This window comes from Drosophila santomea, chromosome 3R (assembly GCF_016746245.2).
Source record: "Drosophila santomea strain STO CAGO 1482 chromosome 3R, Prin_Dsan_1.1, whole genome shotgun sequence".
NCBI classification, from domain to species: Eukaryota; Metazoa; Arthropoda; class Insecta; order Diptera; family Drosophilidae; genus Drosophila; species Drosophila santomea.
Window position 1 is genome coordinate 11,040,590 of NC_053019.2, and position 13,697 is coordinate 11,054,286.

The 13,697-nt window shown below is 41.3% G+C and overlaps 2 protein-coding genes across 8 annotated transcripts; both read left to right on the plus strand.

The window, feature by feature from the left end:
• The first annotated feature begins 747 nt into the window (after positions 1-747).
• On the plus strand, positions 748-1,919 carry LOC120452093. The gene is made up of 2 exons (XM_039636167.1): positions 748-1,016; positions 1,418-1,919. Exons 1-2 carry the CDS (start codon positions 748-750, stop codon positions 1,500-1,502), a joined length of 354 nt encoding a protein of 117 aa, XP_039492101.1. The 3' UTR covers positions 1,503-1,919.
• A 203-nt stretch (positions 1,920-2,122) lies between these two features.
• On the plus strand, positions 2,123-13,356 carry LOC120452541 (nocturnin). Of its 7 annotated transcripts, XM_039636811.2 has the most exons (8): positions 5,091-5,245; positions 9,234-9,500; positions 11,225-11,329; positions 11,608-11,840; positions 11,895-11,957; positions 12,081-12,202; positions 12,267-12,899; positions 12,964-13,356. In XM_039636811.2, the coding sequence occupies exons 2-8, from the start codon at positions 9,421-9,423 to the stop codon at positions 13,177-13,179; spliced, it is 1,452 nt and encodes a 483-aa protein (XP_039492745.1). In that variant the 5' UTR covers positions 5,091-5,245; positions 9,234-9,420; the 3' UTR covers positions 13,180-13,356. The 7 variants fall into 7 exon arrangements, with proteins under 7 accessions (XP_039492746.1, XP_039492748.1, XP_039492745.1 ...); XM_039636812.2 differs by lacking the exons at positions 5,091-5,245; positions 9,234-9,500 and adding an exon at positions 2,123-2,396; XM_039636813.1 differs by lacking the exon at positions 11,225-11,329.
• Positions 13,357-13,697: the final 341 nt, after the last annotated feature.

Below are 13,697 nucleotides of genomic sequence, written 5' to 3' on the forward strand. Positions count from 1 at the left end.
TGGATCCAATGGATGTGATGGGGTAGCAAAGGGGATGGGGGCTACTCATAAAAGAGAGCGGCGGCCGGTTCAAAAATCCCCCTAGGTGTGGGCCACATGGGAGCCGGACGAACGCATCTATTTGTATTTTGTTACAGGACATGCTCTCAATGGGCATATCCTTAACTCGCCCAAAGAGGCTGGCTATTTGGGCTGTTGGACATCAGACAGAGACATTTATTGAAAATGTTCAATGGCCAAAAGTCATAACTGCAGAAAGTGCACTGGGAAAAATGTGCATATTATTTGTACACCTTTACTTCCAGTTTCGCATCATAAAAATCAAATAAATAAATAAAGACAAAGGAAAACAAAGTAATATGCACATTATATTACATAATACATTGAAAGATACACTTTTATCGCCACATTTGCAGTGCATTTCATTTGGGTTTTCATTTTGGAATCACAACAGCCGAGTCCTGTCCCTCGGGCAGGAAACTAGGCTTCGTCTGCTTTCATGGCAAAGGGAATTATGCCGGTTTTGCGAAATTTTCTGTAATACTGAATGCGGTGCTAATTCAGCTGCAATCGGCACTGCTTCAGTTTTAGCCTTATTGTCTGCCACATCCGGCACTTGTTTAAAGACGAAGGCATATCATTGAAACGCTTCGATTGCCGACTGGGAATCTTATCAATTGGCCGGCCAAGTGGCCGTTGGCGGTTGTTGAAGCGTTAAAGAGTCTGACAAAGTCAGTCAGTGTCAAAATGTCGTCGTGGGTTGTCTCCACCACCGAACTGTGCGATTGTGGCGCCAAAGGTGCCAAAACCCCATCCGCATCCGCATCGTCGCGACGTCACACGCGTCTGATCCTGCTGGTGTGGCAAAATCTCGCCGAGAAATGCCACAAGTTCGGTAGTTTTCTCCGCCGCGAAACGAATAAGCCGCTGCCCAAAGAAATGAGGCGATCGTTACGTCTTAACAAATCGGCCCGCCGGAAAGGCTATCGGAGTTGCGAGAGCGAGGCAGAAAAACGGTATGCATGATAAACATACATACTATATAGTATAATCGAGTGGCCTAGATAAGCCCATTGTTATTGTTTACGCCAAGGTTTGCCTATGTGCACCTGCTAGATAGGCCCTATTCTAAGCTAATACATATTAAATTAAAGTATTTTCAAAGAAAAAACTTATCTCTCTTGCGATATTTAAAATTCACTTAAACCAAAAACTAAATTCTATATAGACCGTTTTAATCAAGTAAACGTTTTCCATTTAGTTTAAAATGGGCATATGTTACTAAAGCTGACACTCAGCATGAGCCTACAAAAAGATTAAAGAAACTTGAGTGCCTAATTAAGATACAATCTTTGAGATACAATATTATGTGCTTCAACAGATAAAAACAAAGTTGTTAAAAATATTATATTTGCAGGCTAATTGAAGAGCGTCTGAACGAGCCCGGCAACATATACATTCGCATGGGACCTGCCTACGACTTTAGGCCATCGAATTGCTGACCGATCGGCCAAATTACATAAGGATATAGTTCTTCGAATTTCGTAGCTCTGTTAACTTCGAACTTAGCTTAAGATGTAATGTTACTGTTAAGTGGCCGCTGTAAACTGTTATCAAAAGTTGCATTATTTACCCTACTTTACACGAATGTCGTAAGCTCTGCAACAGCTGATGAAATCGTAGAGCTTTACAGAGCAACGAAAGCTCTGTGTTACTCTTAAGCTCACAACAAAAGTTTATTGACGCGACTTTGTGCATTACATTCGAGTATATTAACTTTTTCAAAAAGAATATGTAATTAGTAATATATACAATTTAAATCGGATTGTTAGGCACTGCACCACAAACTTTTGGGACCAGCATTGTTTTAATATAAAAAGAAAAACCAATAAATAATTTAACAACTAACATAAGTTATCCCTCTGATTCTACTGTTTTTCTCTAAATAAAAATCTTTGCTTATATTTTAAAAGTGGTCTTACCCTTCGTTACCCTTCGAAAAGCGCATTCGGTAGTCGGTGCAGCTCTTCAGTTTGGCTTTTACTTTCTGCCGCCTTGCACCAATACTTATACGTCACAGAAAGCGTTATCTTCAAAGTTTTTTTTTCGTGGTGTCCGCTTAGTGTGGAAAACGTGTTCGACGCGGAAATGACATTGATAGTGAAATTTTAACCAAATTTTCGGGATCGTGTTTTTTTTCTCCAAATTTTCGACAAACAAACGAGCCATTAAGGAAATTTCCCAAATTTGATTTGATGAAAGTGAACTTCGATTTAAGGCACTTAAAAATTAGTTTTCACCAATTAACATAAACAAAGGGCTGAGTGCACCATGAAGCTAATTTCCACACTTGTTTACCTACTGGTGGCATTCTACAAATTCGCCAAGAAGCTCTTGTAAGTGGCCGCAATTACCTAATATTACTTACAAACTTTTGATTTTGGGTGTGCCGGGCTTTGTCCTTTTGGTTCGCCCTTTTTTCCTCCCTCAAAACTGTGGAAATCTTGAAGCTTATTGATATAACAAATGGGGAAAAATATTTCGTTGTTTGTGGCTGCTTTTCATAAATTAAGTTTCCTTTGTGAAGCTTTTGCGTCTCGCTCTTTGTTTGCCGTTTTTCCTTTAGTTTCTTCTTTATTGTTTATGCGGTTTGTTGGCGGACCTGCAGTTTATTACACAAAAATACAAATTTTGCTCCAATCTGCTGACTAGTGCGAGCGCGAAAGAGACGGCAGTTCACCCGCGCTACCTCCCCACCCTCCCGCTAAAATACCCCTCAGTAGCACCACGTTTTTGTTTGGGTTTGAGGTCGGTAGGAAATTGGATGTGCTTTGTTCCATGTGGAGATTGTAATTTACCAAAGTGCCTGTGTGTGTGTCTTTAGTTGGCAAAGAAATGGGTTTTTAATTACTTTAACTGTCCTTTTGTGTGGGCGTTTTTTTGGTGCTCTTCAGCTCTTCAGTTGAAAAGGGCGTTGTACACATACATAATTCAACAACGAGCACATAAGATCTGTTCTGATTAAAGTGGATATTACTTGTTGGAGGAAACCGTAATTTCATTACAATTGACCGCGATTTCCCGTCTACGAAATATTCCACTTGTTGAGTGCATTCGTTACTGCGGGTAATTCGGTGGAAGCATATTAAATGTCCTTTTCAGTGGTTATTAGTAACAATTATATTTCGATTTGCCTGAGATTGCTTGTAAGTTAAGATAGCTGTGCCCTTTCATTAATGCAATCGATCAAAATACTCATTTATTAACCAATCAGCATTAATGTGCAAACAACAGCTATTATCTACCAATTAATCTTTGTCTTTAAATATATAGAAAAGATAAACTTATTGGGTAGTACCTATCTTATCTTCTTATCCATCATTGTAATAAATGTATGTATGTGTATGTAAAATGTGTACCCTGCATTAACCTTAACATTTAACATACAACATCAGATTTTATAGATTAAATAAAACTAACTAACGAAAACCCGACACAGCTGGTATGACTCAGTAAAAGATGTAATACTTACAGATGTTCATATATTCCGTTAAAAACATGAGATAAGAATATTTACTTTAAGTTGTAGAAAACAGTTCAAATTCCAAAATATTTACTAAAGTATTTATGATTTGCATTCGTAAATATGTGTGGGTATGTATTCACATTATGTGAACGGCACGCGTTTCTTATTTTCACTCACCAATTGATAAGGTGTAAGTATAAGACCAGCAGACTGGTACGGCATACATGACAACAAACCCCCTTAATTAGAACCATATAGTATAGAAGATAAACTAAAAAGTGAACTTTATACCGAAGGCCGCGGTTGGTCCACTCGAAATCCTTATCTAATCTCAGTGGCTAGACCACTGGCTGCGCGTAATAAAGCACTAAATACACTCAGCTATATGATGGAACTAAATAGTTGTATTCACCACCTAATCAGCAAACGGACTCACACTCACCAAAGACCTTGACAGGCCAACTGGGAGTATAGGATTTGCGAGAACTACGCAAAACCAACCGCCCCAAACTAATTAAAACCAACAAGATCCGGCCTACGTCACTTTTGGTTGCATTCCCCATTCTAATCGATAAGTTGTAAATCACATTCCTTTTGAAAGTTTTATAACTGACCCGCTCGAGCGAATTATGCTGGGCGAAACGGTTTCAAGTGGTTCCCTACCTTATAGACGTGCCCGATAAGATATGCCCACAAAACCAGACACTAGACCAGACACGATCCTCATGTCAATGGCATTGTTATCAGCGCAAAATTACAAATTGATCACAATTGACCCACTCAGGTCCAACAAAGTAAGTGAGTCACTTGATTGACGTCTTTGAGTCTTTGCTTTTGAGGGGGAAAGCGATTGGGAAATGCCTTTTAAATATGCTAAAGATTACAGACCTTTGAAGATCACATCACATTAAGTGATGTTTTTATGAAGCAAAAAGGCATTAAATAGAAAATAAGAATAGATCTGTATTTAGGAAGCCTGAAAGATGAAATTCGGGAATGTGGAATGTGGAAAATCGTATCTTAAGCGGATAAAGTATTCGTTGTTAAACAACATGAACACTATTCTGCGCTCAAATACATCATAAAACAATTATATATGGGAATATTTTGAAAAGAAATATATATGAGAAGATGAGATATTGAGTAAATTTTATGATTCGCAGAAAATGCTCAAGAACCTTAAAATCCAGAAGCTATCAACCGCCTCCATACTTGCATCACTCATACGCGGGGTGTGCCCAATAGAATGCAAACAACCGAATTCACACTAGTGTTACAAACCCTGAGAGCGTGAGCCATTGAACTCATTACGATAATGAGGTGGAGAGCAAGAATCTCCGAGAGAGCGAGGGGTCCACTCGCCGGTCGATTGTGCAATGGTGTTGGTGAACCGATGGTGTAATGATGGTGTACTGATGGTGTGCTGATGGGTGTGCTGATGGTGTATTGCTGGTCTGCTGCCTTAGTCGGCCGGACAAACAGAGAGTTCTCTTGGCATTATCCTTATCAGCAGCCGGGCGCTGAGAGCGTTGGTATAAATGTCGCAAGGCACGTACCATCGAGTTTAGTTCTTTTCAGCTCGCCAGAGCATTTGAACCGCCTGTCAGTCCGCATTAGACGCCCACTCGGTTCGCGTAAAATCCCCGCGGACACTTTGGATACTTCTCGATCGCCAGCTAACCATGTGTGCTAGTGCTCTGTAGTGCAGGCTGCAAAATGGTGAGTTGATGGCATGCAGGACCTAGTCAGTTTGCTCCACTGAACGAACCACATGCAAAGTGCCCGGAAAAGCAGTTCAAGTTTCAGGGTTCAAGCCTCCAGATGGAATCAGCTTTTGCCGGAGTAGAACCAGTTTTTTCCAAGCCAGTGCCGTTGCGATACTCACCAACCGCATGTAGTACGAGTATGTGTCCCAATCTGTCGCTTTGCTGTTGTATAACAAAAATAATCGCGTACTCTTTTTGTCTATACCCTGTACAAATGCAGACGCAAGCAAAATGCTGATGTGCGGTACAAAAATCGAAATCTTTTGATAAGAGTTCCCGAAAGATGTGATAAGAAGCCTTAAATGTTTAGATCAGTTGAGTAAGCATTGAGAGATAGCGCAGCTTGCGTATTTACAATCTGTATATTTTGTAACATCTGGGAGCAGTACAGGTCATCTGATAGTCGAGCATCCCAGCTGGTCGTGTGTATCATACCTTGATAAGGTTATCACATCCCTGGCGTTTTTCCCCTTTTTTATTCGTTTTTGGTTCGCTTTAGATTAGCCTATATCAAATTAATAATCGATGACCCCATCAGCCAGCGGCAGCAGGTGTCTTGCTACAACAAAGTCAGCTGAATTAACAATAACTTACTAAGTTTCGCTTCCCAAACGCCTCTTATCACTCCCACGAGGAAAAGGCCTGTCATAAATTGAGCGAACCTGTTGCCAAGTTCATGTGGCATTTGGCCGAATCCCCAGGTTCATACATATGTATGTACATATAGCCATATAAATAAAACTCAATGTCGGCCGCTGCTCTTGTTGATTTCGCTCGACTTTCCGCAGTGCATTGCCAGAAAAAATTGAGATACGTTTAAACGTTTGCAGAGCAGTCACACCTGCGGAAGGGGAAGATATTATTATATTTCATTAGTGCTACATCGATAATTGACTGAAGCTATATATGTAGGTATGTACAGCTAAAAATATAGTACATAAACTTGGAAGTAGATCAAGTTCAATAACAGCTGCGCAAACAAAGAATTAGGGAAACTGTTTTTACATAGAAGAATACAAGTTCTTTGATTAATATATGTGTAGTCAAATCCAAATTATTTATTTATTATTATTTTTTATTTATTATTATTTTTTATTTATTATTATTTTTTATTTATTATTAGTTTCTTAATAGAATTCATGTATCTACCAACTTCCGAGATTTTAAAGTTCATAAAATGTTTAAAAGGTTTCTCATGTCTAAAAAACTTTTCATTATGTAAAATCTATGTAAAATCAAAATAATTGCCTACTCTTAGGCTGATTTTCAAGAACATTTCAAAATATTTGAGAATATTAAATAAAAACTTAATATCACCTAATTCCAACATTAATTCTAACACTTTGAAGTAATACAGCTAATAATTATATTTACAAATTTTTGCAATTGACTTTAAACGATTTAAAAGATAAAAAGATACTATAACTTGCCGTATTGCGGAAATGAATGGAAGTCGTTGTGTTCATTCAATTTGCTTTTAGTTTATTAGCCAAATGAATTGCAATCAATTTGCTCTTGAATTAATGCAAATCATGAAAGTGCATAATAATTTATTAGCTACAAATTAGCATTGGAGGCTCTTGCCTTTCCTCTCTTTCGGTTGTGATTGCAATTTGGGAGGAGGAACAAACTGAGGCGTAAAATTAATTATGTTTGTGTGGAAGTCGAGTGACAGGCAGCTGACATAGGGCGTAATTAATCAATCGCAGCTGATTGAAAATTGTTCTTTATTTATCTGTAATTGATTGAGTCTGCGGAATACGGAATTCCAGTGCAGCACTTGGGAACTAAGAAACACATTCACAATTGATTAGAACTGAATGTTTGAGCGTAATACAAAGTACTTCCTTTAATTATCATGTTGTGTAAACACAATTTTTGAAATATATTGCAATTATTTCACACTCGATGTAACCTTAAGCGGCTGAAAGTTCGAGTGGAATCTTGTTTGTTATGATTTCGAAATAATAACAACGCTTGTCGTTCCGATTCTGAATCATCAGGTCAAGTTTAAAGTCACGTCAAGATGAAAGTATTGTTGGGCATTGAGCTGCTTACTTTTTGGTCAATCGATATCAAATCTCTATTTTGCAAACAACAAATTTGACATTTTGGAAAGTAATAAAACAAAATGTGGTTTGCCTTTAAACGAAACCGAATGAGAGCGGCGATTTCAATTTTATGCTGTTTATTAAACCTATGGCTGAATGACTACATGACTGAATGACTGAACAGCGGCAATCTGTCTGCTCTTTTAATGAGAAACTACGGAGAGAGATCCGATCAGGGAACTGAGCAACTGGCAGTGGCAGTTGGCACTTGATTGCCTCGATCTCGACTAGAGTCGGCCAGAAGATATAAATAAGGAAAGGCAACGCACGCGCGTATTAATTGTTGGCTGTTCTAAACGGCCAGAAGTGCATCGAATATTACGCATACGCAGCGTGGCCAATGATAAGTGACTAAAACTGGCTCAAAACTAGCAGCGCCAAGTGACAATGGATCAAAAGTGCAATACGGGACTACGGGAAAACTATGGCCATCGTCGTCAGCCCGCCTTGGGCAAGGCCATGCCAGTGACAGCTCTTTTGCTGAATTTGGAGGCCAATCCTTTGGATTACCGAAGAAACGACAATGAAGCCGAGGTATTGGAGGAGGATGACAAGCCACCGCAATTGTTCAGCGTAACGGATGAGCCGCCCTCGCCCAACGACGAGGATTTCAAGCCACCCAATCACCAAGAGGACGATAGTAAACTGGCTGGCGATCGGCACAGGGATATTCCCTGCTCGAATTGCCTGCAAACGGCACCCGATCATCTGACCGATCGCCAGTCGGCCATCAATGAGATGTGCCAGCGCCTGTGTGGTCCCGAGTGCAGACGGCCCCAAGGTCTCACGTTGGATGGTGTGCGTCAGGATTTCCTCAGGCAGTACGAGATCGCGGAAGCTGTGGCCAAGACCTCGGCCATGACCTCCACCGTTCAGATGAAACAGCGCCTGGCGGCGCGAAAACTGGAATTCGAAAAGGAAATGGAAATGGACGAAGAGCTGGGCGTGGCCAGCCCATCCCGTATCGATATCAATCTCGGCCAGAGTAGTTCCGCCGCTGCAACTGGCATGGGAGAGTTTGAGTTCGAGCCGCCTCGCGATTTGCTCTTGTATCTGGTGAGGTGAGAGACTCGTTTCTTACAGGCACCATATAGGCACCATATAGCATAACCATAACCATATGCTGTAGCGCGGCTGTCGCGCTTATAAATCAAGTTCATGGCTGGCAGCGTGTCAAGTGTTCTTAGCCATTGGCCAGGCCTCAAAGCCACTTAGCGGCAATCAACAATAACGACAACAGCAACAACAACCGATCCCCGAGAGCAACAAAAACTAACCTTGCACAATTTGCACGAAAGTGATCATGACAAAACTGACAGTATACGCGTATATAGGTAGTATATAGCTGTGTGCCAGGAAAGGCGGAAAAACTACAGATTTTATAAAAATATAAGGTCTAGCAGCAGCATTATCAGAATTTTATATTTTTTTATGAATAGCAGATTTCAAACAATTGCAATTCTAATTAGTAGTAGTAGTGCTTATAGTGATAATTTTCCCAATCAAACTCAGTTTTAATGGGCATTAGTATCGATATTGTTGTCTTTTCTATCACAAAGCTAAAAACTTAATGGCTTTCCATTAAGTGATAACTTATAACCGGCAACTTAATTGCCGTCATATCTGTGCAAATTAACTAAAAAGATTTTATCAATGAACGCATTAATTGCGTTTGGGTCACGAAAGTGTTTCGGCACGTGCCTAATTTGATTAACTCAGGTTCGAAATTCCGCACCGAGATTAGTGGGCATTTTGCAAGTGACGTTCAGCGAAGAGAACCCAAATAATTATATACTAAACATTAACCTCGTAATCATTTTACCTTTCTAGGAAACACAGATGGGGCCGCGTCTCTTTGACATTGCCATACTGACACTAAATATAAAACATTTCAAGTTATCCTAATATCTAACCAAGAAACCAAGAATCCCAGTTCAAAAGTCAGAAACCGAAAGATAACAAACTAAAAGTGATATTTGACTTGGGACAAGCGTTAAATTTGCACAAAAAGTTCAAAATGGAGTTTCTAATGAAAACGTCGCGTTTGATCGTCACATCGAAGACGTTCGCAAGACGTGTGGCCGTTCCGATTCCCAGGTAACGAAATCGAAATAGAAAACGAAATTATATGCGAAATCGCCCGTATGCCGAATCGGCTACAGATACAGATATAGCTACTATATAGCTTGGGTGGAAAGCTCATTAGGCATGTAACTGCGTTGCTGTATAAATTGTGCAGATACAATTGTATCTTTTGTCTGCGCAATTTGCATTTGAGAACACTTGGGACACTGATTAGGCATACAACACCGCCATTGTTTATCTAAGGATGCTGGCTTGGATGCTGGCTGCTATTTTCTCCACTTTTTTGCATGCATGCATGCATACATACAGCACTTTTGTTTTCATTAACTGATAGCCATAAATTTTAACAAGCCACCCAGCCAAACAGCCAGCCAGCCAGCAAAGTCAGCCAGTCGGCCCGTCGTACTTATAGAATCGTTCTTTTGTTTAGCATTTCGGCGCGGGAGCTCTCCACACGTGAGCCGAACGTATTGATCTCGTTCTGGGGGTATCTGTATCGGTATCTGCTTAGTATCTTGCAGATACATCTCGTATGCGAAATACCCGTTTGTGCGTGCTCTCCTCGCGATCTTTTCGCTGCCTCCAGCGCGAATGATCTCTCTAATAAAACCCCGCACTTCAGTTGGCATTCAGTTTCGCCAAAGTCGCTTGCAAGCGCACCTCGTTCCGGCGCCCCCAAAGATCGCAAAGTCACCACATCACATCCCCCACCAAAGTGATACCCATTCGAAGTGCAAAACATTCGAGTCCGAATCCTTTGATCCTGCCGCAGACATGGAGCCAACAGTACCCATTAAGCGAGCCAACAAGGCGCCCTGCAAAAACGATCGCAAGGCCTATCTGCAAAAAGTGATGCTGACCAGGTGAGGAGATGATGGGTTGCGATGTGAGATGCGAGCTGTGAGATGAGGGGAAACTGATCCACCGGCGGCGGGTGATTGATTGCGGTGACATGCCGAAACCCGTACGCCCCAAATCCAGTCGCCATTCGCCACTCAATCCCCGGCGGGAACTGGTTTCGATTCTCTCGCGGATCGTTGGAAACCAGACGAACAGCTGCGAAGCTATTGACCGAGCGACATTTTCGCCTTTGTTTTTGTTTCGCGGGGATAATCGTCGCGTGGGCGTTCCAGATTCTTCCACCCCTACCCCCACCCGCATCTAATGCCCCTCTCTGGTGGCCGGTAATCTTCTTAGAATCGGAGCATACGTGCTAATTGCCGAGAACTGAGACCCACCAAAACCAGAAACGTTCTATCCATCAATATGAGAACACAGTCTCAGCTGTAGGCTGGCTACGCAGATTAGAGTGATCGAATCCAGCAGCAGGAAGTCAGATTTATTTGATAAAGGAAACAACAATGAGTACAAATCAGCTTTGATTTTTAAGCAGTAAAGAATTTATTATAATTGAAGACTCCTAGAAGAGTCCTTTCTATACTTACGTTTGACATGAAAGTGAAAACATTGCCAAAAATGATCTTCAAGCTACCCAGCAACAATGATTCAAAAGAATAATAAACATATCTTTAGTTGAGAAAGAGTTTTAAAAAAGCTTTTATAGCTTAACAGCTTATTAATAACTCCTTGTTTTAATCGCCCATTTTCTAAATTATAAACTTTTATGTTTTTTGTACACTTTAAACATATGAAATGTGATGGAAAAGCCTAACAATTCTTAATATTTTTCTTCCCCACACACAAAAACTTTACGCCAATCAAATAACTCCTTGCAGCAAAGTGAAAATGGGAAAATTTTATACGAGTCAGCGTCATAGTCATAGTCTATTCATTTTCAGCATAATACTGAGAAAAATTCTATATAGAAAACCCGATGCTTTGTGAGTACCAGAAAATGTGAACTTTGTTTTAATTGATGTTGTTTATTTGGTGTTATTTGCTGAAAGTTGTTTGTTTGTTGCGAGAAGCTTTAATTTGTTTTCGATTGAAATGCTAAGAGAAAACACATTCAAAGAGTTGCCTACGAAAGACTTTTACAATTGGGTTCATCTTTGTGTTTGAAATAGCAATATAATCGAATAGTGAGTGCTAGTCGAGTGAATATACAGTTGATTGTCCTAAGATTTTACTCTAATTGAGTCACACAATCGTTTTCCAGAATGGGCTCATTTAACTCGGCTCCAAAGATCAACAATGTGGACTCCCAGGACGATGGCCTGGTACTGCCCGCCGGTCTGAGCACCTCGGCTCTCCTCCAGCACGTCCAGCAATTGAGGGGCGGTGGCATCGAGCAGCCAGCTCTGCTCACCCGCGGCTTCCTGAAACCGCTCCTGAGGGACGAGGATGTCGCCGACGGACTGCGATGCCTGCAGCTTAACTCCGTATCGAGGGGTAGGATTGCACCCCTGTCTTATCAGCTGGCTTTATTCTAATCTATCTTTGCAGTTTGCAGTGCGCCAGTTGAGGGCGACGACATTCGATTGCTGCAGTGGAACATCCTATCACAAAGTACGTATTTGAAATTATTTAAATAATGCAGGTTAAGTTGAAAGAATTTGCATTTTATATTTATAATTATTTTAGATACAATTTTTTAATATATTAAACTCGATTTCTTCATTTGAAACCTAGCTCTCGGCCAGCACAACGATGGCTTTGTGCGCTGTCCCGAGGAGGCTCTCACCTGGGAGCACCGCAAGTACCTGATTGTCCAGGAGATCCTGCAGAACCAGCCCGATGTGATTTGTCTGCAAGTATATTAACACCATCCACCCGATCTCTAAGGCAGTTGCGCTTTAACGTGATATATTCAAACAGGAAGTAGACCACTTCAAGTTCCTGCAGACAGTGTTGGGTAGCCAGAATTACGCAGGCATCTTCTTCCCGAAGCCGGATTCGCCGTGTCTGTACATCGAGCAGAACAATGGACCCGATGGCTGTGCCATCTTCTATAAGAGGGACAAACTGCAGCTGGAGGGCTACGATACGAGGATCCTGGAGGTGTGGCGAGTGCAGAGCAACCAAGTGGCCATCGCGGCCCGGCTACGAATGCGTTCCAGTGGTCGGGAATTCTGTGTGGCCACCACCCACTTGAAGGCCCGCCATGGCGCCCTTTTGGCCAAATTGCGCAACGAACAGGGCCGCGATCTCATCAGGTTTGTGAAGCAGTTTGCCGGCGACACGCCGCTGCTGCTCTGCGGCGATTTCAATGCCGAACCGGTGGAGCCCATCTATGCCACGATCTTGGGATGTGATCTCCTTCGCTTGGGCAGTGCCTATGCCGATGTGAAGCTAGAGCGCGAGGAGGTACTGCATCCCAGCGAGGATGTTGGTGAGTTCGTCTCGAAATCGATGAAACGAGAGCCACCCTACACGACCTGGAAGATTCGCGAAGAAGGCGAGGAATGTCACACCATCGACTACGTTTTTTACACACCCGATCGCCTCAAGGTAGGATCACTTAGATAGTATCAAGCGGTAATAAATTCTTTAAAAATATATATGTCGATTTCAGATCAAAAACTGTCTAGACTTCCCGGTCGGAGAGCAAATTGGCAAGAACCGCACACCCAGCTTCCAGTATCCATCGGATCACTTTTCCCTGGTGTGCGACTTTGAGCTGTTGCCTCCGACGGAAAACGGAAAGGAAAGCGGTAGCGGTAGCGGAAATGGGAGCGATGCTGAAAACGAAACGGAAGTGGAGGGCAGCAAGCATGGATCCATTCAATAGAAAACACCAGTTTCATAATTCGCCGAAGAAGAAGTTTCAATAACATTACATCGATTGTGATATTAGTTGTTAGATACATATTAGCCTCATACACAACCGTTGCACTACAGTTTGCAGCTTTTACAAATGATAATCCAAAATTCACAATTAATAAATTAAAGTATGGAAGAAAGTTAACTGAAGTGCTTTTTCTACGACAACGCAAAGTTATTTCCTATCTATACTACTTATGAACTGAATCCTTTTTCTAGCTAAAGATTGTTCAGTTCTGAAGGTAATTTTCTCGGATCTGTAGAATTGCCTTCTTTATAATTAAGTAACAAAGTCAAATAAATACATTTTCTAAGCACTGTTGCGTATCTTTTAGATTTTTTATGGAATGTATAGACCATTAAAAAGCATTGCCGACTTTTTGACGCAGGCATGTATTTTTCTGTTATCGGAAATCGATCGTTCGGAGCGTATACTTGATTTTGCTGTCTATGGACCGCAAGATGTGTGCTAAACTGGCCAGCAAA

Coding starts and splice junctions, on each gene's coding strand:
- LOC120452093 (XM_039636167.1), top strand. CDS start 748: ATGTCGTCGTGGGTTGTCTCCACCACCGAACTGTGCGATTGTGGCGCC. Junction 1,017..1,417: donor GAGAGCGAGGCAGAAAAACG/GTATGCATGATA, acceptor TTATATTTGCAG/GCTAATTGAAGAGCGTCTGA.
- LOC120452541 (XM_039636809.2), top strand. CDS start 7,791: ATGGATCAAAAGTGCAATACGGGACTACGGGAAAACTATGGCCATCGT. Junction 8,465..11,607: donor TTGCTCTTGTATCTGGTGAG/GTGAGAGACTCG, acceptor ATCGTTTTCCAG/AATGGGCTCATTTAACTCGG. Junction 12,900..12,963: donor ACACACCCGATCGCCTCAAG/GTAGGATCACTT, acceptor TGTCGATTTCAG/ATCAAAAACTGTCTAGACTT.